Below are 26,443 nucleotides of genomic sequence, written 5' to 3'. Positions count from 1 at the left end.
TTTTTAGTTATCAGCACTGGTGCTTCTTTCTGGCAGGGTTTTCACTCAAGGGCAGTTTGGCTAGTTTGGTTTGCATAATGTTTGCCTATATGTGTACTGTATATGTGCATATTATGTGCAGACTATATGGATCTTGAGCATACACTAATGCCTGCTAGCATAATATAGACGCTAAGATATGTTCATGGTGGACTATGTGTGTGTGTCCATATGGAAAGTGCATTCAGATCATTCCCCACCGGCGAAGGAGAGGCCACTGTTCGTGGCTCATGAGAATCAGCTCTGTGGATCAGGCTGCAAATGAGGAATATAATTAGGTGGCTTTATCGTGTGGCCACAGCGCATTGAGGGTTGTGGGCTGTGGTGATGGGGTGAGAGAAAGAAAGGTGCAGGAGGAATGCTTTACATAGTGGAAGGCTGGAGTACAAATCTGGGAAGCAGCAGGGACTGAATTCGAGGCAGTTAGCCATCTTCGGTGTCTGCTGTGTTTTTAAGTTTTAAATGTCTGATTGGTTTTTACTGGTCATGTCCTTATAAATGCAGCATTTTGACAGGACACAGTTGTTTTTTGCCTTAAATTTTCTCATTTTGGGTGATATTTGCATTTTGTTCTGACACGCCGTCCAAAAAGAAAGATCTTTGCTTTTTCTATTGTAAAAATGCTGACTCTGCCTCTACAGTAGTCTCTAGGGTTAGAGTTTGTGATGTAAAGATTTGGTGTAAAGATATCTGATCATGAATTTTGAAGGTGGAGGAACTTCTTAAAAACAAGTGTTATGGAGTAAATTTTGGGGGTCAGGCTGTTTTGAAATGTACACGAGCAAGTTCAACTCTGAATAGTCCAAAGGAAAAAAATAAGGTTTTGGCGTGGCCCAGTCGAGGTCCTGACTTGAATCTCACTGAGATCTTAAATGTGCAGCTCATGCTCGAAAACCCTTCAGAGCAGCCAAATTGAAACAATTCCACAAAGAAGACGTATCACTACTTATCGCAAACACCTGATTGCAGTTATTACTGCCGAGGGCAGCATGCCCATTACTAGGTTTAGAGGGGCAATTACTTTTTATACATGTGTGATAGAGAGTTTGAAGAAATTTCTATCTACAAGAAATGGAATGAACATTTTAATCTGCACTTTATGTTTTATCGTGTTGTTTTTATCTTTTATTAAAATTGGGTAGATGATCTGCAATATTAAAATGTGACAAATGACCAAAAACAGAAGAAATCGAGTTAGAATGGCACATATTTCTCATAGCACTGTATCTTGTTGCAGCTGTATACCTGTGGTATCGGCCTTCAAACCGTCTGTACAATGAAGCAAATGGACAGAAATGACTGTAACTGTAAGGGCCCAGCCTGTGTTGCCCCAAAACTACTTACTGGTCATAAGATGTATTTGTAATTGTAATAATGCATGCTGGACATCGTAGTGTGAGAACATACAACCATGGCATGACATAACATTCAATTCTGGCTTCATCCTTTTTCAAGTTCTTTCTTAAAACTAAAGTTAACTTACTATTCTGTCTTTTTTCTTTTTCACTTTGTTTTTCCTTTTTGTCTTAAACTTTCTTAAAGACTCAACCAATCAATAAAGAGTTACACTGGCTAACTGCCCAGAGCAATCAAATAACAATCATCCATTATAACAAAGCAGAAGTTTCAACTAAAGTAAATGATATAACTTCCCACTGTTCCTTGTTTTCGAGAAAGCGAATGATACAAAACTGCACTGCTACTAAATGCATTCAAATGAAAATTTTTGATTGGGCTGTCTATCAGAGACCCCTGCTTTGGGCTTAGGAGCGTTTATGTGTGAGAGTGTGTATGTGTCTTTGCTAATGCACCAGTAATGCACAAGAGAGTTGCTTTCCTCCTCAGCCTTGTCCTTATCCTTATCCCCTCATTTACCAAATCATGAGTCCATGGTGATGTCTCTCCTGGGTGCTGATTGCAGGTTAGAGGAAGAAATTGACTGCTAATGTTCACTGTGTGTGAACGTCTGGAGGATAGACTGTTGAAGAGCGAATGTGGTAAACAAAAGTGGGCCCCCGCTGGGACACTGCAGCCCAGGCTTGTCTCATAACCCTGTATCCAGCATTTTTCCAACTTATTACTCAGAACACACTTAGGCCTGGGTGACAGGTCAATGTAATTGGATGTCGTCAATGATTGATAAGTAACCCAATGATGAAGCTTCTATGGTGATGACACCTCTGTTGGGAAAGAGAACTTCATTTAAGGTTATTTTACGAATGATATGTACAAATGTTTCATTCCATTTTACTGTTAAAACAATTAATTAGGGGCATTAATAAGCAATTATGCCATGGCCAGGTTTCTAGAGTCATTGGTAGAGATTTCCATACTATCTGAGGAAAATTCTTCAGGCCTGTAATTGACTTCCAAAGCATATTTCTGATCCCCCCGCTACATAACGACTGGACACAAGTGCTTTTTTTTGAGCATGTGTGGCAGGCTGATATTTCTCCAGCAGGTGGTGTTATTAACACACAAATAGCAGTGAACCTACACCAGCAGGAGCAACATTTGCAGTAAATACTTTCAAACCAAAGGGTAGTTTTTCAAGATGTTGGACTACTTTCTATTATATTATTTGATTGTGATTTCTGTGAAAGATTTTTATTAAATCAGTTAATGTTTACAAAGGATATAAATAAAAAAAGGAATGTAAATAGAATAGGTTTGTGTCAGTGTCTGCAGAATTGGCTTCCATGATGAAGTAAGGTTTTCTGTTCTATTTAAAACATTGGGGGGAAATAGTGAAACAGCTGTCTGTGGTAAGTGACCACATTATCAGGACTCAGCTGGAGTGCTGAAGTATTCCTTAAAAAACTTAAAAGGCTGAAATTACATACTAGAATAGCCACAGAAGTCATTTTGGCTGTTTGAATTTTACATGCTTACTTAAAGCTCAGCAAAAAGTAATAATTCCTTATGCTGGAATGTAATATCTATCTATCTATCTATCTATCTATCTATCTATCTATCTATCTATCTATCTATCTATCTATCTATCTATCTATCTATCTATCTATCTATCTATCTATCTGTCTATCTATCTATCTACCTAAATGGATTATTTGCATTAATAAACCTATAAGTGTGCTACTAGTTAAACAACAAAGGATATACAACTTCTATTAATAATTGTTAAAGACTTTTGGAACTGTATTAATACCACTTGCATTAAATCTTAATTATATGGCAAATGCTGCTCTGTGTTTACTGAATGATGGTGAATTTTGTTATGGTTTACTCTTAATTTAAAGGTCCAGTCAGAAGTCCAGGGTCCAATCAAATCCAAGCTTGGACTGAAATCACATCTACCCCTAAAAGATCACTTTGCTTTCAAATGAATTACTTTCACATGTGAACACAAACAACAGCCAATCAAAAATCATGAATGCAAATCTTGTTTTTGTCAAGCTATAGCATCATATTTTCCTTATATTTATATCCAAAAAAAAACGTTAGAACATATTCGTTGGGTGTTCATACCTGTCTGACCTGCTCCCTCTCTTGATATTGTTTTAAATTGTTCTGCATCATATTTTGTAAACTATTTGCTTCCAGATATTTTATGAGTTAATGAGACGAAGTGAGGCCACTGAATCAGTGTTGCCTAATTAGCATCCAGCTTAGTGAAAAAAGAGCCTACCTGGACAAAACATCTAAAGAACATGATCAAAATGACCACATTTGCCTTACAAGAAAATACTTGTTTTTTTGTGCTTTGTGATATTGACCTCAGAACAGTGTCAGACTAAAATGCTACCATTTTTTCACATCTCAAAAATTCCAACTGGTCAAAATGACTATCTTGGCCTTGCACTCATCCCTTCCTGAAATCAGACAGCAGGACACTCAAAACTAATGACACAGGCTTTTGACAAACATATGTCTCACTTTTTCCATTTAAGTACAAACATAGTGCATCTTCTTAAGATAAACCATCTGCGATGCTGAGCATAAACATGTTTCATTTCCGCCCAAATGGGTTAATGTACTTTCCATTCACACAGATACGGCACATGCTTGAATGCCCGCATGCACAAATTTGCGACGTAATAATGACTCTGGTAATGACTTTTACCACGTACGCACACACAGATGCCAACAAACACAACCTCACAGTGCACCCACCCACCTACCTAGAAAAAGCATGAAAAAAGCCACTTATACCCCTCAAGCAGAAAGGCAAACAAAAACGAATATGCATACTGAGCCGATCCAGCATTACCTTGTGTGGAGACTGAGAATAAACACTCGCAAACAAGCGCTCCCCATGTGAGGGACTACGCAACAACAGACAGTAATATGTATCCATTAACACATTCTCCGCTAACTGCCTCCCCTGCTAGCTATTTGACTATAATTAAATTACATCGGGCTCGGGGGAACGCTCGGATTCTCTCGACTGAGTCCCAGGCCACTGCGGGAGCTCAGGGTACGGGTGACATGCAACTGGGAATGAGGCGATATTGACAAATTCAAAACACATGCGTTTTAATTGTTTGTATACATAAAAAGGCAGGTTTGGATGGTTTGGAAGAACAAAGCCTCTTGAGCTTTCTCACATCGTTTCTCAAGCTCCATGACACATAACAATGTTTCACAACTTGGTCTATGAAGCTTAATTTTTCTCTGTTCAAGCTTCCAATCCACCAAGTTCCACCAACCAAGTTCAAGAAGCTCCACCCAAAGACATATATTGTACACAAAGAGGACCACAATTATCAGACTATTGTTTACCAAACTAAATGCTAGTCAGTCACCATGGTAGCCAGTTATTAGGCTTTATTACTTTGGTCATCAATTTCATCATTGATTGCTAGTGACCTAGAAAGTTATTCCATCTCCCTGCTTTCTTTCCGAGTATACAATCACCCATATGTCCGGCTGGACACTGAAGGACGACTGACTGCCGAGCCCTCCTGCTACCCACTTCAGACCAGCTGCCCACGCCCCAGATACCACCACCTACCTTGGATGAGCTGCCCACCCTACACTGATTTTCTCATAGACTCCTAGTTATTCCTAATACCAATATTACTGCTGTTAATATTAGTAATATAATCACTTGTAGGTAGTTTGACCAGAGGAGGATGGGTCCCCCCTGGTGAGCCTGGTTCCTCCCAAGGTTTCTTCCTCAGTTCTGAGGGAGTTTTTCCTTGCCACTGTTGCCCCTGGCTTGCCCACCGGGGGGTTTCTGTACATTCTTACAGTTCTCTTGAAACTTTTTCTTTTCCGAAATTCTGTAAAGCTGCTTTGTGACAACATCCGCTGTAAAAAGCGCGATACAAATAAATTTTATTTGATTTGATTATCAAACTATTTTGACTTCTGTTTCTCAAGGTAATTGCTAACTAGTCAGCATGCTGGCTAGTTATTTGGACTGAATGACATTTGTTTATTAGGCTAAATGCTATCTAGTCAGAAATTCTGGCTTGTCACCGGAGACTAAATCTAGTTAGACACCATGCTAGCTAGTTATGTGGACTCTACTAGGGTTGGTCGTCAAGTTAAATACTAGCTTGTGGTTTGATGTAATGACTTCTCTTTATTAAGCCAAATACGAGCCAGTAACCAAGCTTGTTAGCAATCAAACTGTATAACTTTTGTTTATCAGTATGAATGTTAGCTGGTCACCATGCTAGCCAGTTATTTGACTTTTAGGCTGTTATGAATAAAGGTGGGCCACTGTACAGAAACCTATAGCATTAATTACTAAGGTCATATTATCTGACTCTGAATGTGACAAAATCTCCATCCAGCTCTGTCTAGGTAGGATAGAGTAGGCCAAAGTAGTAAATATTCTCATGAACATGTATGCTTGTTTTTCTTATGACACAAAAACTTTGTTTGCCTTCAAATATTTAGAAAATATTTCTGTCAGCAAACTTATGATAGGAAGTGTACAGAATAATAATCATGCCACATGTTTCTCAAATTAAAACTCCAAAAGATCCAGGTCAAATCCTGGGCTAAAATATCTGCATTCAAAACGGGCGAGGGGCTCTGACACATCTCACCAGACGGCCTTCTTGGTGGGCTGGAGAAAGAGTGCATTTAAATTATTGACGAGGTACAAAAGGATGTTTTTTTTGTTGGAGACAGATCCAGGCTGAGTGGCTAAAATAAAATGTACGGAATGAAAACAGCCAAGGAGAAAAACACAATCTTTAATGCTAAGCTGGCTGGGATCTTCGGAAACCATGTAAACATTGCATTTTTTTAGGTTTGTCAGTCATGTGACTGAAAGAGATCTCCCTGTTGTTTTTGTATATGAGACATTGAGAAATATAAATATATTCATATATATTGAGAAGCACCTGGATGCTACCTAGGGCCAGACTGAAAACAACAACAAAATCTATACCGAATGTGGCAGATTTGGGCCAATGCTTGTTTTGTAAAAATAGACATTTTTTTTAATGGGAAACTCAAAGCTATTAAATTCACAATAACAATTTTACCCATCGCCCTGAGCTTCAGGGCTTTGAAAAGGTGAGATTTTATCTTTTAACGGCTCAGTTCTAAGTAATCCAGGAGCCCATGCTTATTTATGCATTCCTAATAGCATTACTGGTGACAACAACGATAATTTACTGCTGCTAAACAGCATTGTTAGTGAAATCCCCCCTTTATAGTGCAAACAAACTGGCACAACGGCTGAACTTGTCTTTTATGTTGAGCTCGAGACGTAGCGGCAGTCCATTGCGGGTGGCTTTGCGAAGAGAGAACGGGGGCCTACAAAAGCCATGTTGGATTCTGGAGAATGAAAGCTGTCGCGTGGCTAATGCTTGCTGCTTGAATATCAAGCGGGCGTAATGAAGTCATTTATCGAGGAGAAGCCGCTCTCCCACTACCCTCCAGCCTTCATTAGTCTGTCTCTGCCCCGGTTCCAGCGCCTCCCGCCATCCCTGCAGAATTTAATCAGCTTTAATGCACCTTTTTTTTTTTCCCTCGCATGCCTTCTGAAACATCACGAAAAGTATACATAAAAAGTTTGCCTCAAAGTCAAAGTCTATGTCTAATGTACTATATAATATACTGAGTTAAGTCAGGTGCATTAGAGCAGGGAAAAGAATGAGGTTTCAAAACCACTGCACTGGTGGTACATTTGTGCCCACGTATGACTGATATTATATGAATTTAACCCTCTTAAAATCCCAGGCTTCTAACTCCCTTAGGCTTATTATTCAGTAACTACATGGACTGCGATGCAAAGTGGCCTAAGAGTTATTCTCAGGTTATAGAAGACATTTCCTGGTCATTTAAGGGGTTGAGTAGTGTTGGGTGCTTTTAATAGAATTCAATATCACAATAATTAAAGTTAATGAAGCCATGCCTCCCGAATACTCACACTCATGATCATGAAATGGTGGCCTTTTGGTGGCCGAAGTTTTCTCCAGCCTCAACCCATCCTCCAAACCTTTTTATGCTCAATTGTGTTAAAATTAGGTGGGATCTGCTAAAAGGATAAAGCATTGTTCTATAGCCAACAACTACTGCAATATATATATATATATATATATATATATATATATATATATATATATATATATATATATGCACATTCTAGCACCAGTATGTTTTACTGCTGTTTTACTGTTTTACTGACCACACAGGTTAGCTAATTTTAGAATCTAAGAAGAAAACAGGTCTGGAGACAAGTGGACACACCACTAACAAAGGTAAACCCCTTCTAAAACCCATTCCAAAATTCCTTTAGACCATGTTCGTTTAAATCATTAAACTTGAGCCAGAGCCTCAAGCAAGACTGCAGCTCTGGAGGTGCTGGGAGAGCTGATCCCGAGTGAGTGTCATTAGCCGGGTCCTGTCTCCTCCCAGTGTGACTAATCCGGGCTTAGCACCCGATCATTAGCTGATTTACGGCCGGAGAAGTAGGCGATAATCAAGGACGGTGGGGGTGGTTTTCTTTAATGATGGTTGGATTTCAGCTGAAGCATGAATGCACAGCTTACCGTACGCTTATAACAATGACAAAAGGCCTCCACCTTCTGCCAGCTGACCGTATGAACCTCATAGAGAGAAAAAAAGCCAAGAAAAAGCCACATTTACCGTTGACCGTAAGTGAGACTTCCTTTTCTCCAGCTCCAACTCGAGGCACCACAGCTCGGCAAACGTATTTCCCAGCATCCTCTTGCCTCACTGCCTTCAAAGTGAGGATGTTCTCATTGCTCAGCACCTGAGGTCAGAAAGACACAGGTCACCCCGTTAGCAGAGGAGAAGGGCACACCTGGGTCAATGTCAAACTAAATCAGAAAGCAACGATGGGTAGCTTAGCTTAGTAAAGGCTCTCCTTTTCAATTATTAAAATCCAATTTGGGGTGGAAGCAGGGGACTGTGGGAGTGTGTTAGATGGCAGACGACAGGCGCCGGGGAGAGCGATGAGTCCAGCACTTTCACCTCCATCCCCCACAGATGACGGGGCAGGGACACAGACAGAACCCAGCTGCTCTCCATCTCTGCAACAATGGAATTGACCTATCCATGCTCTGCCTACCAATGTACTGTTTTGTAGCAACCCTTGTGAGGTTGGACTAGCTTTACAGAACAAAGGCAAAAATCCCATTCAACGTAATGACATTGTACCACCTACCTGTGAATTTCAAATTGTATTTTAAATCAAGTGAATTTCTTTTTATAATCAAACCAACATAAGTATGGTGGCAAATTCACCATAATAGCTAACCTGCCCAGTTTTAATAGCATATCTCTGCTGTAGGAACAAAACCTTGTATCTTTATTTTTTTTGACATAATTTGAAAATGATGAGGCTGTTGCTCCTTTGTATATACATTTCATGATTGGACTGAAAGAAATGACCAAAAAATAAAAAACCTAAAAATTCCATTGACTTACATTAAAAACAATATGTTTTTTTTTCTTCTTCTGTAAATATATATATATATACAGTCCATAGATGTGCTATAGATTTTAAACTGAAAACTTATCATGACAGGACACTAAGGTAGACAGCTTGTTCAACCTGACACTCTGGCAAAGCCTTAATAGCTCAACTGGAGCCCCAAACCATGGCCATAGTAGGAACTCTGGGTCTAAACATAATTTTCTCTACGGAAAAATGTATTGCTCTCTTCTAGTAATTAGCTGCTATTGTACTCTGGGGTAAACAAACATGTCCCAACATGGGTACATTGTTCATGTTTCCACAAAATCACTGGGTCTTCTGAATTTAGAAGTTTAATGCGCATTGAAGTGACATTGCATGAAAATAAGTCTTAAACCGTTGGCTATTCTGTAATAGCCTCAAAGTGTAGTCTACAACTGCCAAAGCTGCTTAACCCTCACATTTGGCAAAGCTTGGTAGGTCCTGTGTGGCATTTTGGGGAATTTGCCAGTCTTATGATGGCAGTTTAATGCAAATCAGTGTTAGCTAGTTGCATCTAATTCTACTAGCAAGTTGCATTGGCCATCTCTTTTGTGCTATGCAGACCTTTATTGTTACCTCTCTCTGAATTATAAGAATTGCTTTATCAACATTTCTTAAGCAATGTTTTATTAATACAAGGTCTTTTTGTGTAAATTATCAGTAATATGTCAGCATAAGAGGGTATTATAAAGCAATAAGTAGGGTTAGTTAAGCTTGTTCAGAGCAAACTTGTATTATACATTAAGATCTTGCACAACCCTCTCACATGAGCGTTGGGGCTGCATGAAATGTGCTTACTAATAACTTTTCACAAATATGTCCTAGTAAAAGTTATATGCCCTCTAATCAAGCCATACCAAACTAATAGCTTACTGCTCATTACTACTTTATTAACCAATAACCACAGAGCAACAACACCATAAGGTGAGTGAATTTGAGTTTTAATTTAACAACACCAAACTAGTGCTTTGAAAAGAAATAAAAAAAAAACAAAAAAAAACAAATGAGGTGAAATTTAACTAATAAGGGATTAAAATGAAGGGCTCATTAATGAAATGTATTCCATATAGGCCCAATGCTCAAGTTTATTGCTGAATACAACAGTAATGAGCAGCCACATGTTGAAAAAGTGGGAAGGCAGTTGCCTCATTTAGTACACAAACAAATTAATTTCAAGCCTAAAACTTTATTTTCTGAAAACTTCAATGTTTGGATGAAACAATAATTTGTGTAAAACGTACAACCTGTAAAATAGACTAATTAGAAATGCAGTTAATTCATAGTTATTGTTAGCTATGAAATATTAGCTTGACAAGACTACTAACAGCATCCAAATGCACAGCTAAAATTTTGTTCTGAAGATTATAATGTATGCGAATGAAAGGCTTATTATTTACTAATTGGCTAACTGATTACAGTACAAAACGAAGATATTAAGGCACCATTTAAGGGGTTAACAGAGTGAAACAGTGAAAACTGTCTGACAGTTTATATATATATATATATATATATATATATATATATATATATATATATAATTTCTTACCATTTAAATCTCTATCTTTTATTCACTGTTATTTTAAATTTTCTTTTAATTTAAAATGATTAAATGCAGTTATTATTTTCTTTGTCATTTCAATCCCTGTTTTTGTAAATGCTCGGCTACATTGAAAATGAGGGTTGCCCTCAATGTACTTCCGAGTCAAAATAAAGGTATATATAGGGACAGTCATGGGTTGGAGGTTTGGGAACTGGCCCTGTAACTGGAAGGTCACCGGTTTGATCCCCAGTGCCGACAGGACAGCGTCCTTGAGCAAGGCACTTTAGCCCCAACTGCTCCCCGCTGTGGATAGGGCTGCCCACTGCTCTGGGCAATTGTGCTCATTGCTCCCTGGTGTATATGCATTCACTAGTGTGTATGTGGTGTTTCACTTTCCCCCTTGTGGGATTAATAAGGGTCGCTTAATCTTTAATATCGCTGCTGTCGGAAGACAATTTCATGATGAATGAATCAAATGAAACGGCCCAAAATGTCTCATAAGTCTGGTTCCATTGACTTACGTTAAAAGTAAAGTAGGTTTACAAGTTATCATTTTGGAGATGCATGGTTTTCTTCCGAGAACAGCGACATAGATGAAAATCAAAGGACCAACACAAACTGTGCATCAACAGGTGACCTACAGTCTCTGACATCTACAAGAGGGACCAACAAGGTAGTAGTGTCTCACAGAGTATACAGTGACTGGACACATTGATTAAGAACTCCATCAGCACTGCCAAATCTGATTCACACACAGCAGTGCAACACACACTATACACAGCATAAAGAGGGGCTGTCAAAGTATGCAGAGAAGCAGATGGACTACAGTCTGTAATTGTAGAATTACAAAGTACATGTTTATGGTAAATGGAACTGATAAAATGGACAATGAGTGAAGATCCAACAAGATGTTCCTAATGAAATACTCAGTGATTGCCTATATTTGACAAACCATTTAATTTGACGTTTCTGTGTGGAGCCCTTCAGAGAGAACGAGCCTAAATGGAAAGTGCAGATGCACTAAGCCTTTGTCATCTGCAAATTACTAGGACATAATCTAAGACCCATTATCAATCAACCCATATGTTACTCCTCCTGTATGCAATTATCTACATGTGTCCATCATCAGTCAACAAATTAGTGCCCATTTCCTCAAAAAGATGTCACGCACTTTGCAATATACTGTATTTTTTTTTACAATTATGAAAGAATAGCAAGTTCCCATGGAAAGAGTGGGAATTATAATAATAGTAATGATAAAATAATAATGATAATTGTCTATTCTGTAATGATGAAAAATGAAGATGAAACAGAATGAGAAGACAAAGGCATTTTGTCATTAACAAGCTCTTCTTTGAGGCCAGATGAAGAGAGTTGTTTGAACATCAATGTCCTTAATATATGCAAAAGAGAACAGGGCAGGGCTGAGAGAGTAATTCATGTACATTAAAGACGGTTCTGGATAAAAGCTGGCCCTTCTCGCTGATCTGGAGACATCTTTTGCCTACTCAAACTTCTGACCAGACTTCTTCACAGGTCATCACTGTCTCCATTACTTCATTATAGTTAGGAGTTCCTGATGTTCTAAGGATGTTTGCATGCAGGCTGAGAGATCAGCGAGCCAGCAGTAGGGACGTTCTTGACAAGTTTGTGACAAAACATTTAGTCAAAGGTTTTGTGTACCTGGGAATTAATAGGTTGTGTAGTGTGAAAGATACCGTAATGTTTTAAGCTTGTCATAGCTACTCATAACTAAGCGTGTGATAAGAGTTGTCATTCTTAGGCCATAAGAGTGTAATTAAAGGCTTATTATTCAATAACTACATGGAGTACAAGGCTATTCTTGGGTTACAGAAGTATGTAATAAAAAGCTTATTATCCATTAACTACATGGAGAACCATGCAAAGTGGTTGACTTATTCTAAAGTTATACAAGTGTATAATAAAAGGCTTCACTACATGGTGAACAATATAATCTGGATGAGTTATTTGTAGGTTATAGACATCAGAAATGTAAGGCTTATTATCCAGTAACTACATGATCTACAATGCAAAATGATTTGTTCTTAGGTCATAGACGTATGTAATAAAAGGATTATTACTCAGTAACAACATGGACCACTATGCAAATGAGCTGATAACCTTTGGTATTAGAACTATTTAATAAAAGGCTTATTATTCAGTAACTACATGGACTACAATGCAAACTGGCAGAGTTATTCTTAGGGCATAGATGTGTGTAATAAAAGGATTATTACTCAGTAACAACATGGACCACTATGCAAATGAGCTGTTAACTTTGGTCTTAGAATTATTTAATAAAAGGCTTATTATTCAGTATTACATGGACTACAATGCAAAGTAGCTCAATTAATCTTGGGTTATAGCAGTGCCTAAGGAAAGGCTTATTATTCAGTAACTACATGGTCTACAATGCAAACATCCATTATTAAGTCATAGAAGTGTGTAATAAAATGATTATTACTCAGTAACAACACAGATCACAAAGCTAACTCATTGTTAATATTTTGCTATAGAGCTATTTAATAAAAGGCTTACAATTAGGTAACTACATGGGTTACAATGTTTAGTTAATATTAGGTTATAGAGGTACTTAATAAAAGGCTTATTATTCAGTTACCATTATTATGCCATTATTCCATGTAGAGTATAATGGAAACTGACCAAGTAAGTCTTGGGTAAAATAAGTGCCTAATGAAAGGCTTATTATTCATTAACTACATGGACTACAATGCAAAAATAGCATAACTGGAATTATATATTATAATATAGTTATTTAAAAAACAGTTTAGTTGCACTTTATCTGCTTCCTTCAAAAACATATTGTGGAATTTGGCTTATTGTCCAAATAACTTCCACATTCTTTGATTTCTAATCTAATCAGAATGACACCCCTAGTGTTTATCGCTAACATATTAGGCTCAACTCACTGCATCTGCAGATTTCCACAGCATGGAGTCTGTGGAAACATTAAAAAATTGATAGCTGGCTTTATTTGAAATCCACCATGGATGTGAGGAACTTACCACTCCAGATCCTCTCTTCATCCACACTATGGTCAGAGATGGATTTCCTGTCCAGGCGCAGTTGAACACAGCATCTGAGCCCAGGTCCACCTGTAGGGACTGTGGCTCCGCAGCCATCCGTGGGCCAACTGCAGAACACAAACATGCAATCAGCAAAATCAATGTGACACAGGTCCAAACTCTGCTGCTCACAGTCAATGACAAGAATATAGTGTTCGATTTTTTTGGGCCAAGTCGATTAGCTTCAGTAAGCCAGTCTTTCAATATTCATTGCTGCTGAGAATTATGTTTTCTAACTATGCTTAATGATTCCTTTTTAAATTTGGATAGACTTACTTCAGTTTAATTAGCCTCCAAACGAAGGGCATTAATTAAAAATGCTTTTGGCGTAGAGTGAGTAGAGAGGAAACTCACAGTAGACGTCCACATTGCGGCTGATGTTCGTGCTGCCCAGAGGGTTGGTGACCTCACAAGAAACAGCCTCGGTGAAGAAGGAGTGGTCCACAATGACTTCATAGGTGTCTCCAGACACTTCCTTGATCACATTGCCTCCTTTTGCCCATCTGCAGACAATAAGCAGACATGCCATTGGGTTTCTTCTGGAAAAAGATACAGTTCCAAGACACTGAAAGTGCCAAAGTACAGCAGCAATAAAGTTCAGAATGTTTGTGTTAACATTGGTAACATGATGGAAAAACAGGCCCACATGCTCACAAAAAACCCATTAATCCCAAAATAACTCCACCTCGCTCTTTAATGGAATGGAATGAGCACTCAACGCGGCTACCCATAGTGCCACAAAAGTCACAAAGCCACTTTAAAAGTTACCATGGTAATGGCAAGGGGTCCACCATCTCGACACTGTCTCCATCACAGAGATAAACAAGGCTTGATGGCTGCCTGTCTGATGAAGGTTAGTGGCGGAAACACGAACACAAGTGCCTTTCCTATGGACCAGAAGCTTTTTTATCTGTTTTTCGAGGGAGTTATGACACTGTTATATGAGACATCATTGAAGTAAGTGATCTCTGATGGCCTCAGCATGATTTCGCTGCCTGGGCTGCAGGGTGACAGTGCATGCTCCCGTTACATGGAGCGGAGCCAGGTTGGGAAAAAAAACAAAATCTCAAAGTGATAAATAGGCAGCAACCCCCGACGTTAGCAAATGGCACCAACTGTACACAGCACACGGGAAGCTGACGTTAATAAATCGACGTGGCTCTCAGTGAGGGAACGCTTCGTTTGTGTTGAAAGCCAGTATCCCGGGGCGTCATGCCTCTTCTCCTGTCCCTGTTGCCGTAACGCTTCCCCAAGTATCGCCAGCTCTGTCTGCCGGATAGCAGTGGGTGAGTCCCTGTTGGTGTCTGAGATGGAATACATTTGTACGAGGCAAAGGGGACGGAAGAATGAGTGTCTCTGTGCGACACTTGGGCAAACATCTCAGCAAATTGGATATGTTCGCTGCCAGTTAGCTTACAGCTGAGAAAAAGACAGCGTGAAGGTTCGCCTCACAAACAAAAAAAAAATAAAGAAATAAATATAAAAATACACACCCCCCCCTCTCCGCATTTGAAGACTCAAATGATCCCTCACTGCCAGAACTGTGAAAATTCACAAATTACCATCTCAGTAGGAGCAATAGGGCACTTTCATTAACTGCGGAAGACTCTGGCCCCAGTGCCAGGCCTGATAAAGAGTCATTTAAAACTGCATTAAAAAAACAACGGTGAGGAGTTATAATTGCTTGGATGGGAGCAGAAGTAATGGCATGGCCGGTTGAGCTCTTCGTCAGCCAAACGTGCCTGGGAACACCTGCGATTCCAAAAATATTCAAATCAGGGCAGATGGGAGTGTGTGTCGCCTCGGCCCCAGACATAATTGCTCTTGGAAAAGACGTTGTGCTACAGCCTGAAACTTTCTATTTATGAGTAATTAGAACAGCAGTCACCTGCTCCGTGTCTGCCGTAGAGAATTCCGCTGCCTCCCTGGAGTGCATAAATTAAACCCAAGGATACTGCACACCCTGCTTTGTAATCAGATCAATAGATAGACAGTGCTATAATTTCATTTGGCTCTAAATAGCTTTGTTATTACAACGGGCTGTGCGGATGCTTATCAAGCCACGCATATGGAGCCTTTCAAGTTGGCGGCCGTTGTCTCATGTTATGAGCTTTAAAATGAAATAACATTTGCGGTTGTCTGAGTTAGCGTGATCAGTCACAGCTGCGGTCCCTCCGGACGAGCAGTGTGTTTGCCGATGTGTGCGGCACACCGTGTGATCTTTCGTTCCATCTTCAAAGCCCATTTCCTCAAGAGCACAGCTCACAAAAGGAGTGCGTGATAATGACAAACAGTATCTGAGGAACGTCACAAGAAGCAGCCCTTAAGAGTCTCCGAACCCTCACGTGCGTCATGATTACTTCGTCACGAAAACGAGAAAGGAGCAGAGCCTAGCTCACAGTTTCACAAGAAATGATCCTGGTCTACTTTTAACAAATGATTTTCATGCTTTTCAAGCTGTTCATTTGATAGTCTACAAAAACAATCACAGCTGCTAATGCTTTCTTTTACAGTCACTGAAGTTCTAGGTATTAACCTTGTAACCAAATCTGAGGGAAAACTTCAAAGTACTTGGTAATTATTTTGGATGACATGATGTCAAGTTCCAAGACAGTCTACCTGATTTATACTGAAAGGCCCAACAGATTCTAGATATTAACTGGATGTGATACACTCTTGGGGGATTATATGACATAAAAAATATGTACTTAAACAGTAAAATGTACAAAATGAATACAGTTTGTTATATAGCACCTGCCTGTCTGTTACCTATAAATGAATCTGGGCTGTAAAAGGAATCAGTGATTAATATTTAAGCAATAGAACACAAGTGAGAGTGTGTTATCGTGAAATAATGTTGTTATTCGAGATTACACACAACTTTGAGTATTCTCGCTTTTATACAACAGTTAAATAACAAAAGTAAGAAATGTATAAACTGGGCTGTGAATGACGCATTTAATATGTTTTAATGTTTGCAGTTCCTTCTGCCAAATTATAGTTCTTTAACAAGCAGCTTGTTGCTACGTCAGAGTAATAAGCTCCACCCACTCGCTGCACCGCCGGCAGTTTGTTCTCCAGCTCCTTACGCTAAATTCCCAAACTGTCATCACCACTGAGCAGCTTTTCAGTCAGCAGCTGTGACAGAAGAACAGCTAAACAACCTGGAATCAGCCAGAAATGAACCCAATACCATTCTCCAAATGTGTAGCCTCATCTTCAGAGTCGGACCAAATTGAACTAAGCCATAAAACTGCCACAATATCAAGTTCAGCTCAGTTTTATCATTTTTTGCCAGATCAGTATTAATGTTGTTTTGTTCCAGCCAGTCTGTAAAGCTTCTTACAGCCCATTTAGTTTGGTGAATGGTATTGGGTTCATTTCTGGCTGATTCCAGGTTGTTTAGCTGTTCTTCTGTCACAGCTGCTGGCTGAAAAGCTGCTCAGTGGTGATGGCAGTTTGGGAATTTAGTGTCATCTCATCTTCAGAGTTTGACCAAATCGGCTGTGAGTCAAATGTGATTTTAACAGTCTCCATGTTCTGTTTATGCACAAAGTAAGAAGTAAAACATTCAAATGGCTGACGTGTCTCCTATTTTGTTATGGCAAAATGGTAGTACCTTAGAACATTTCTCAACCAATCAGCTTGCATGGCTGGAACTAACTGTTTCATAATATGGTTTTACTGTGTAGCTGTCATTTACTTTATGAAGCTATCTTTGTACTTTGCACCTTCATTTTATACCATATACCTTACCTGGTACTTGAAGGTGTTTCCTGCTTAAGTTTCTGAAATGAAATTTACATTTAGTATGAAAGTGTTTATACCACCTTGCTACTCTACTTTTCTTAGCATAAAATCTTGAAACTGGTAGTGATTTCAGTGAAATTAACTCAGAATTTACCATCATGTTACCCAAAATAACTATCTAATACTTGTTTGTGCACACTTACTTGATTAATACCTAGAATTTGGGGGACTTAAACCATGCATTACTTCAGAGCTTGAGCTTTTTTAATCTCAGATTTGAGAGATTTACTGCAGGACAAAATGAAACTCAAGCAGAATGTTAATATTGTTCAAGTGGCATGATGAAAAGTGGGCCATGAGAAGGACTGAGCAGCAGTGGGTATGGGTTATGATCAAGGCATGGCCAGGCTGATTGCTTTGGCCAGCAACAGGGCCCCAAATGGTGGGTTGCTTCTGCCAGCTCTGGAGGACCCACTGCTGCACGCTGTCAGATCCAGAGGCTCCATTATCACTGAGCTCCTCTGGGCTCTGTCCAAGACAAACAGGGTCTGTTCACACCAAGGGCCTGAGTAAACTTTTACACTGGATCCTGAGCCACTGAGGGATATCCAGGATACTCGACAATTCATTTATTGATTACAGGAAGAGGAGGACTAATGTACACAATTTCCCACTACTACGCTACTCCAGTGGTAGACAATCAGCCAAGAGGCTTATTTGGTTTTGTGCTGAGGCTATGAGGTTGATGTAGATAGTAAGGGAAACTTGAACTTCTATGCAAACCAATGATACTGAAAAGTTGTGCACTGGACACACCACAATTTTAAGCAAAACATTACATGTTCTAATATGATGAAATATGACCATGTGCACATGTAACTGGTACATCAAATTGCTGACTCCCATCCTGTTCACTTTGCTCTCTCAATTTGCAAATGAGCTGAGCAGCAACCAATCAGATTGGTGACACAGCTCCACCCTATAGCACGCACTCGTCGGTCTTTACAGTGTAACCCAAGTGTCAAAATTCATTCATTGGATTGAATGAAGAAAACTGGCAACATATGATTTAGGAGAGTCCTGTTTGCTATGGCAATTAAAAATAACTGACCATGATTCATTTACTGACACATGATATGAATTTCACTTCTGATGTCATATTACTTGGCAGATTTCTGATATCATATATTATATTATACATATTACTTGATTTCTGTTATTTTCCTTATTTTTTCATCAGTTGTTATCAAATAAGTTATTTTAGGTGATATATACACATACATATTGTGCAAAAGTTGTTTTAGGCATCTAAGCTCATTAAACAGTTTACCTCAGCAGTGAGTTTATCACAATACACATTAGAATTAGAAAGTCATATTCAAAATTCAAATCAATATAAAAACAATAAAAAGTAACAAGAATTTCTTGGGTCCATATTTTTCCTCGACACCTTCACAGCCGCCACAGAGACTTGTTAATATCATCAATTACATCATGAGCACAATTTACTGAAGCACTGATTGGTCAAACCAGGAGCTGCGTTTTAACTATATATAATACTGGGCTTCCTCGAGGAGAGGCTTGGAAATGGTTAAACAAACATACTAACATCCATAAAATCACTATTTATTATTGATATGATTTATATATATATATACATGGGCCTGATTTATCGCTTTACTACCAAATATGACAGTAGTCACCTCCAAACAACCGACTGCCTTATATATTTTGAGTTCTGCTAACTTATACAGTTAACTGTGCACTGATATGATTTGTAAGACTTGCTTATGTGGCTTCTATGGGATAAATGCAATACTATGCAGTACAGTACAATACAATGAAAGCAGTATGAGAGTGTTGTGTGACTAAACAGTGCCATTTCGAGAGTCCTGCTTGGGACCGCATTTGACGGCATATTTGTTTTTGCTCCTGGATTCTTTTTCATGTTGTTCAGTCCCAGAGCCATTTCAATATCACTGAGGGAGTCAGTGAAATGTTTGTCTACGGAGGTAGATCTTTTTGATTGGCACTTGCATAATATTTGCGAGGGAAGAGCAGCTACAAAGAATAGCTCGGTGATGGATTTGATATTTCCGCTTGTCTTTACAGAGGCTTGAATGGCATTTCAATATTCCTCTGAGTGAAGTAGGACACGTGCAATGATGATGAGGATGTCATTCCTAACTCTCCCTCCTGTCTGTAAACTCTTTCTACAACTCTACATCTCTTTCTCTTTGTCTCTCCCAAGCCACACTCTAAGTAATCTCACTCTACAACTCTGCATCCTCTCTCTCTGTCTCTGTCTCACTGTTTCCGAATCTCTGGGATGTGTTTATCTTCTTGGCTGCAAAGACTCTCCGCTTTACCACATGCTTGCTGGGCGTCCTTTTATTGCAACATCAGAGCCTGGACACACAGCCAGAGCTCTTTAGTGCTCAGCCAGCTGCATACACACACTCCCTCACACAAACCCCTGGCATTCGGATCCTATTCCGAACCATCTACTGCTTCTGTCGGCAGCCTTCTTTTTCTTGTTTTTTTGCCATGAACGAATGTTCCGGTGGCACGGGTAGAGTCACTAGAGGATCCGCGGTCGTCGGAAAAACAAGCATCGGCTTCAGCTCCTACACATCAAATGCTCTGCAGGCGATGTGCGGTGGCGCCGGGGAAGGGAAACCTCTTCATTAGGCACCTCCGAGACATCACCATGGAGATGTGCAACATGACAAAAGTAGCAACAAACAGAGCAAACTAACAAAAAAACAACCCACAACATAATTGTTGAAGTCGCAAGAGATTTGGGAACTTCTCGTTCGAGGTGGGAGGCCGTGCCTATTCTCTTTTAAAATGACTTTTCTTCATTTTCTGTCTTCGCTCTCTGGCAGAACATTCATATTCGGGCCGAACGTGATGTGCCGATACCTTCTTCTATCTGTGCCTCCCCATTATCACAATAACACAGTCTTCAGTCTCAGAATAATGACACGTACTTATGAAGCCTGATGTCGGTGCTGTTTCAAAGCACTGTAGTCTGCAGGCCCCCCTGGAAATGTGTTATTAATTCAAACTCTGGCTTAATATTTCCCACTGTGACATGCATCAAGGCAAGTGCCAATCAAGAATGTTATCATGTTCACAGAAGAGAGATGGTACTGAATCACATCTAGATCAATGGCAGCACTAGGGGACCATAATCAATTAAGAATTAGAGACTGGACATTCAAACTGAACATTGACGCCAACTATTTTTAATTAAATATCATTGCTGTCAGAACCAAACCTTGTATCTTTTTTTTCCCCCAAAATTTCATTGAATATTAATGCTCCAGAATCACTCAGGGGGACAAAAGGGTAACACTTTTTTTTTCTGAGTGGTCCTTTGTAGATGATTAACACACTCACAACAGATTATCAGCAACATATCAGCATCAGTGAAGCATCTAAATGTATTGAGGCACAAGATGTACTGTTGCTACATTACATTTAGTAGATGTGTGATCCTTAACCTCAACCCAAAACATAATCCTCACCCTCACCTTGGCCCTAATTCCAACCCCTACCTTACCCAAAACATAATCCAGTTAATCTCCACTTACAGAATGGTGTCAGCACTGTGTTTGTTGAGGATGTTGGTCAGACCCTCTCAGGTTAAACATCTACAGATATGTAAACATCAAATAAAGTGAAAAACAACTGAATTTTATCCACAGTGTTGATTAAAAATCTACTGAATTTATTCACTGCTGCTACAACACTGATTTGTTATCGAGAGCATCTAAAAAGACTCAAAATAGTGTCACAAAGAATTTGTTCTATTACTGTCCATTCAAATTTAAGGAAGTTTTATGGAGATTTTGTCACAACAGCAACAATATGCGAGGCGTCCATAAAACATGACAGCACTCTATGCACTAGGTATCATCTTGGTGCTTCATAGGTTGGTATCATCTTCACAGGTTGTTTAAGAAAGGCAAAAGTTATACATAGAATCACTTCAACACAAAGAGGCATTTGATTTTTTGAACACTTCTTCAAAAGGTTAAACAGTTGTTCTCCATCATATACAACCAAAAAAGGTTCTCTAAAGAACTTTTTCTTTTGATGGTTCTGTAGAGCACTGGAAGGGGCTCCACTATTGTTACAAGTCCTTGAACCTGGTACTAGACATAGAAATGTGCTAAACATGTAGTATAGAAAAATGAAAATGGCAAGTAAAAGAGAATCGGCCAAAAAGTGGAGACTACAATGGGGCGGACAACAGGTGTAAAAGGCTATAGGATAGTTTGTAGTGAGTATTAGAGGTTGTTGAGCTCCTGCAGAGTTGAGGCCTATGTTTCTGAATATGCTTAGCAATGAGCTACTACGACAGCTTTATAGATCAGTTTCCAAGAAAGGGATTTAGCCTCATCTTGGACTTAATTTTGACCTCTATTCAGAAACCAATGTAGTCCAGAAACTGGGCTTCATCCTCATGTCAACAAACATTAAGTGTACCATATTTTGGGAGTACTCTAGATACCAGAAAAGCTACCTCTAAGAGTAAGGTAGTAGGGAGAGAGATGACAATGAGTGGAGGAGGGTAATATAATAGCACTGCCCTGTCCTGGGATGGATAGGGCTTGGAGTCTGAACTGAGGCTGTTCCTTTAGAGTGGTTCTTATCTGACATACACAGACAGGCTGAATTAGCTGTGAGTGAATGCAGCAGATGACACACGTCCTGTTTCTCCACTGTCTGGTGTAGCCGCTAATGAAAAGTTAATTCAAATTGTTATGCTGATCATATCATTGAACTACAAATTTATTAAATACTATATATATATATATATATATATATATACATTTATAAAAAACATCAATACAAATAAAACATGAATTCATAAAATACATGAATTTCAAAACTTTTAGCATTTGGCAAAACCACCTTCTGTTTTCATAAAACTCGTGCTGGCATGTACTCTGCCTGAGAGTGGGATAAATATGAGTTTCAGTAGAACTAAAAAGACAGAATAAAATAAATATCTGACCACATTATACATCTATATAGTACATATATATAGTTCGAGATATATATATATCTCGAACTGTACCACGAGCAACTTCGAGCTTCGAGTACAGCTCAGCTCGACTCGCCATCCTTCAAGGATGACAAGCGTCGAGAATGTTCTCTGTACTGGCACCCAGGTGGTGGAATGAACTCCCACTGGCTGTCCGAACATCAGAGTCTCTTGCTGTCTTCAAACGTAGACTGAAGACTCATCTCTTTACACAGCACTTAAATGAGCATTCAATTATAAGCTGCACTTATTTTATTGTACTGCACTCTTATTTATTATTTATTGTATTATTTATTAGTTATTGTATTGCATTGAATGGCACAGAGTTCTGCATTCAACTCTGTTCCTCTTCTCTCTGTGTCTCCAGTGACATTTTGTTTCTAGCAGTATCTGAGCTCAGGACTGTCTTTTCTCTAAGCTATTGGTAACTAGCAAAGATACTTTCTCTAGATTGACAAAGCACGTCTTGTAAGTCGCTCTGGATAAAAGCGTCTGCTAAATGCTGTAAATGTAAATGTAAATGTAAATGTAAATTCTCATGCCGTCTTCCTGTCCTGTCTCCCCCCTTGTCATATTGTATGTGCTCGGACGGGTTGATCATAATTTCGCTGGTTACTTTGGTGACTATGTGACAATAAAGGCTTCATTCATATCATTCATATCATATCAAATGTATACATGGTCACAATCACAAATTTGCTTCAATTTGAATAATGACCTAGAAAAAGTGCTTGGAATAACTTTCATGTGTTCTAAATGTTGTTGATATATTTATGTTGTTTATTTCCAGATTAATATGACAAAAAAAATAATTCTTGAGTTCTGATGTGGTCACAAACTACCTCTCTGTGTCTGGTGGCATCCCACTTCAGCAACGGACATGTGGGAGGTGGGGAGCAGACCGGCGACGCACTGAGCACAACACAAGTGCTGTAAGGGAGACTTAATCTATGTAAATAAGTTGTATTTCAGTTGAAGATGAGAACGTATGTTACCCATGCTAATCTGTGCTGGATTGAGGAGTAGTTAGGCAGTGCTAAGTGGCTACCATGTAATGTGTGGTTAGAAGTGGCTTGTCTGTTTCCCGGCTGTGTCAGCGACCACTGAGTGGGGGTTCTCTACTGTTGCTGTGTTCAGTAAAAGAGCATTCGCTTACTTAAAGTATTGCGTCTTTTTCTTTATATATTATAGTTGTGATTTTAATGACCATTGCAGGCTCTCTTTCCAGCTCTCTCTCTGCACATCCCTCTCAGATATCCCTCTCAGTTAAATCCTCTGCATCTTTCTCTCTCACTGCTTCTCCATCTTTCTTTCTAGCTGTAGCCTGAGGGCGAGGAACCCTACCGATGCACAAATCTCGCTATGAGAGAAATGGTAAACCACCGTCGCTGCTAATGATGGGGGAATCTATCAGCCAGAGCATATAAACCATAGCACTCAGCTCAGCGGGGGCCGAAACCACAAATTGCCCATAAGTGCGGGCCAGTTGAATGCTTCTGAATGGAGACTGCAGTCAAAGCATGCTTTATAACAGATCAGCCCAATAAAAAAATGTAACATACGCTAGAAATGGCTCATCAGATCAACCTAAAAAAATACTTCATATAGTAACAACTAAACTAGTTTTATTCAACTCAAACATGTACATGCACTTAATACTCTAATAACAGAAAATAAGATTTTGTCAGTAATCCAATCAACACGTTTATGTTTCGCTTGATATAATGATTGTAATCTAATGGGGAAACTCCAGGTCTACATGAGTCAGGAGGTAATCAGATCTCTACTTTACAACCCGCCAATAAACTCATAGAAGAGGATGTGACATAAGCATTATCTAAAACGTTGCACCATTTTACCTGACCACATGGATATACATCATCTAGAAGACGGAAAATATTTAAATCCTTCATTTCCTCAAGCATGTATTTGGTTTCAGCATCACTCCAAAAGTGTTTTGCTGCATCTCGTAGCAATGCTGCTTACTTATTTTCAGAACCACTGTCCGCATAGAATGAGAAAGAAAGAAAGCAGAAAGATCCGAAAGAAACCCGAGTAAGAGTTTACCTGCACTGGTTTCCAGGTTAACCTGGAAATCCTATTACTGAGCTAAAATCCAGCCTCATTATCAGATTTCTTAATCTGATCTCAAGACCTTACTCCAATCTAAAAAATCTAAGTGTGCTGTTTACATGACCATTTGTGAATAATCAGATGACTGCAGAAATGCGATTCCGATCAGATTATTGAGTGGATGTAAACACTCACTGATTTGAAAAAAATCATTTATTCAAAGTATTTATTGATGTTCAATGAAACGAGTTAATTTGCTTGTTATGAAGTGTTTTGTTTTCCAGGTTGAACTCACAAGCCAGCTTTTACAGTGTATAAGTATCTGCTTTTGTGTGTGTGTCTGTGTGTGTGTGTTTGCATATTTTCACAGTAAATGCTATGCATTTTCCAATATTCTGTTCTCTTACTGAGTACAGAACAGTCCCTGACCTGTCAGCTGTTGGTATATGGTGCGTTATATGTTCTCTCGCTTCCTCAAAGTACTCTTGAAAAAAAGCAGAGCTTCTGCTAAATCTCAGGAGTCAGCAGGAATCACAACTGTTCAGGATCTGTTTTTTTTAATCTGAGAAGTCTGAAGTTGTTCCTTTTATTCTCCATATGTTTTCTGTGCACATAATTACGTAGAGATCTGAACAAAGTTAGAGTCCGCCCCCATTTATATCCAGTAAACGTTTTTAGCATCAGTATAATAAAGACAGAAAATCTATATTGAACCAAAAGCTACAGAAACTTTAAGAACTAAATATAAAACATTTTTTAAGTATCTATTATGTCAACCCTCATTCCAGGAGACTTGCTTGCAGTTTTTCAAGGATGTTTTTTCATACCTCGAAAGGTCAATACTAAAAGTTGATTGCTTTTTTTTGTTTGTTTCTCACAATCCAAGTAATCCCAAACAATGATGTTGGGATCTGGACCATTGCATTGGTGGGCAGTCCACTGTTCTATTACTCCATTGAGACGCCACTGCTAAACAATGGCTTTGATAGCTGTAGGAGACTCTAAAGCCATTTGAATGTTTTACTTCTTACTTTGTGCACAAACAGAAAATGGATAGTATTAAGATCACATTTTACCAATGCCTGATTTGGTCAAACTGAGGATGAGTCTACACTAAATTCCCAAACTGTCATCACCACTGAGCAGCTTTTCAATCGGCAGCTATGACAGAAGAACAGCTGAACAACCTGGAATCAGCCAGAAATGAACCCAATACCATTCGCCAAGCAAAATGGGCTGTACGATGCTTTACAGACTGCCTGGAACAAAACGACATTAATATTGATCTGGCAAAAAAATGATAAAACTGAGCTGAACTTGATATTGTGGCAGTTTTATGGCTCAGTCTGCACTTCAAAAGGCGAGGCTTACAGCAGACTGAACAGCAAGGGAGCAGAGTTTGTTACTCTGATGTAGCAACAAGCTGCTTCTTATGGAACTATAATTTGGCAGAAGGAACTGTGAACATTAAAACATTAAATGCCATGTTCACGGCCCAGTTTATTTATTACTGACTTTATTTATGTAACTTTAGTATAAAAGCTGTAGAGCACTCAAAGTCATGTTATCGCGAATAACATCACAGCTGTGATTTGGTTGCCGTTGATCATCACAGCTGTGATGTTATTTTGTGATAACACATGACCTTGAGTGTTCTATTGCTTAATTATTGACTTTCTGGACTAACTGTTGTAGTCCTACACTGTTAGAAATAAAGGCACTATGCAGGTACATGATTCATCCATCAAGGAACAAACAGTGTAAACGTTCCCTCAAAGGTACAACAGTGGTTTTAAGGTCCAATTGTGCACCTTAAATAAGTTTTTCCTAGGGGAAAAGTAGATATTTGTATCTTTTTATCATCTGATGTTTTAAAACAGAACCATTTAATAAAAAGCCTGGAGGTGAGATGGGGTGTGTGAATTATGGTACAGTTATGTTCCCTGACTAAAGGTACAGAGATGTAC

General features: G+C 39.0%; 1 protein-coding gene across 3 annotated transcripts in view; it reads right to left on the bottom strand.

Moving 5' to 3' along the window:
* The window catches only part of kirrel3b (kirre like nephrin family adhesion molecule 3b), a 288,479-nt gene that overhangs the window by 25,608 nt on the left and 236,428 nt on the right, over nt 1-26,443 (bottom strand). For all 3 annotated transcript variants that reach the window (XM_017709076.2, XM_037540070.1, XM_017709077.2), the window contains exons 7-9: nt 13,949-14,097; nt 13,535-13,662; nt 8,113-8,239 (exon numbers count right to left, since the gene is read on the bottom strand). In XM_017709076.2, coding sequence (XP_017564565.1) covers nt 8,113-8,239; nt 13,535-13,662; nt 13,949-14,097 — 404 coding nt within the window. The remainder of the gene's footprint in view (nt 1-8,112; nt 8,240-13,534; nt 13,663-13,948; nt 14,098-26,443) is intronic.

This window comes from Pygocentrus nattereri, chromosome 7 (genome assembly GCF_015220715.1).
Source record: "Pygocentrus nattereri isolate fPygNat1 chromosome 7, fPygNat1.pri, whole genome shotgun sequence".
NCBI lineage: Eukaryota > Metazoa > Chordata > Actinopteri > Characiformes > Serrasalmidae > Pygocentrus > Pygocentrus nattereri.
This window is presented reverse-complemented; position numbering and strand designations above follow the sequence as displayed.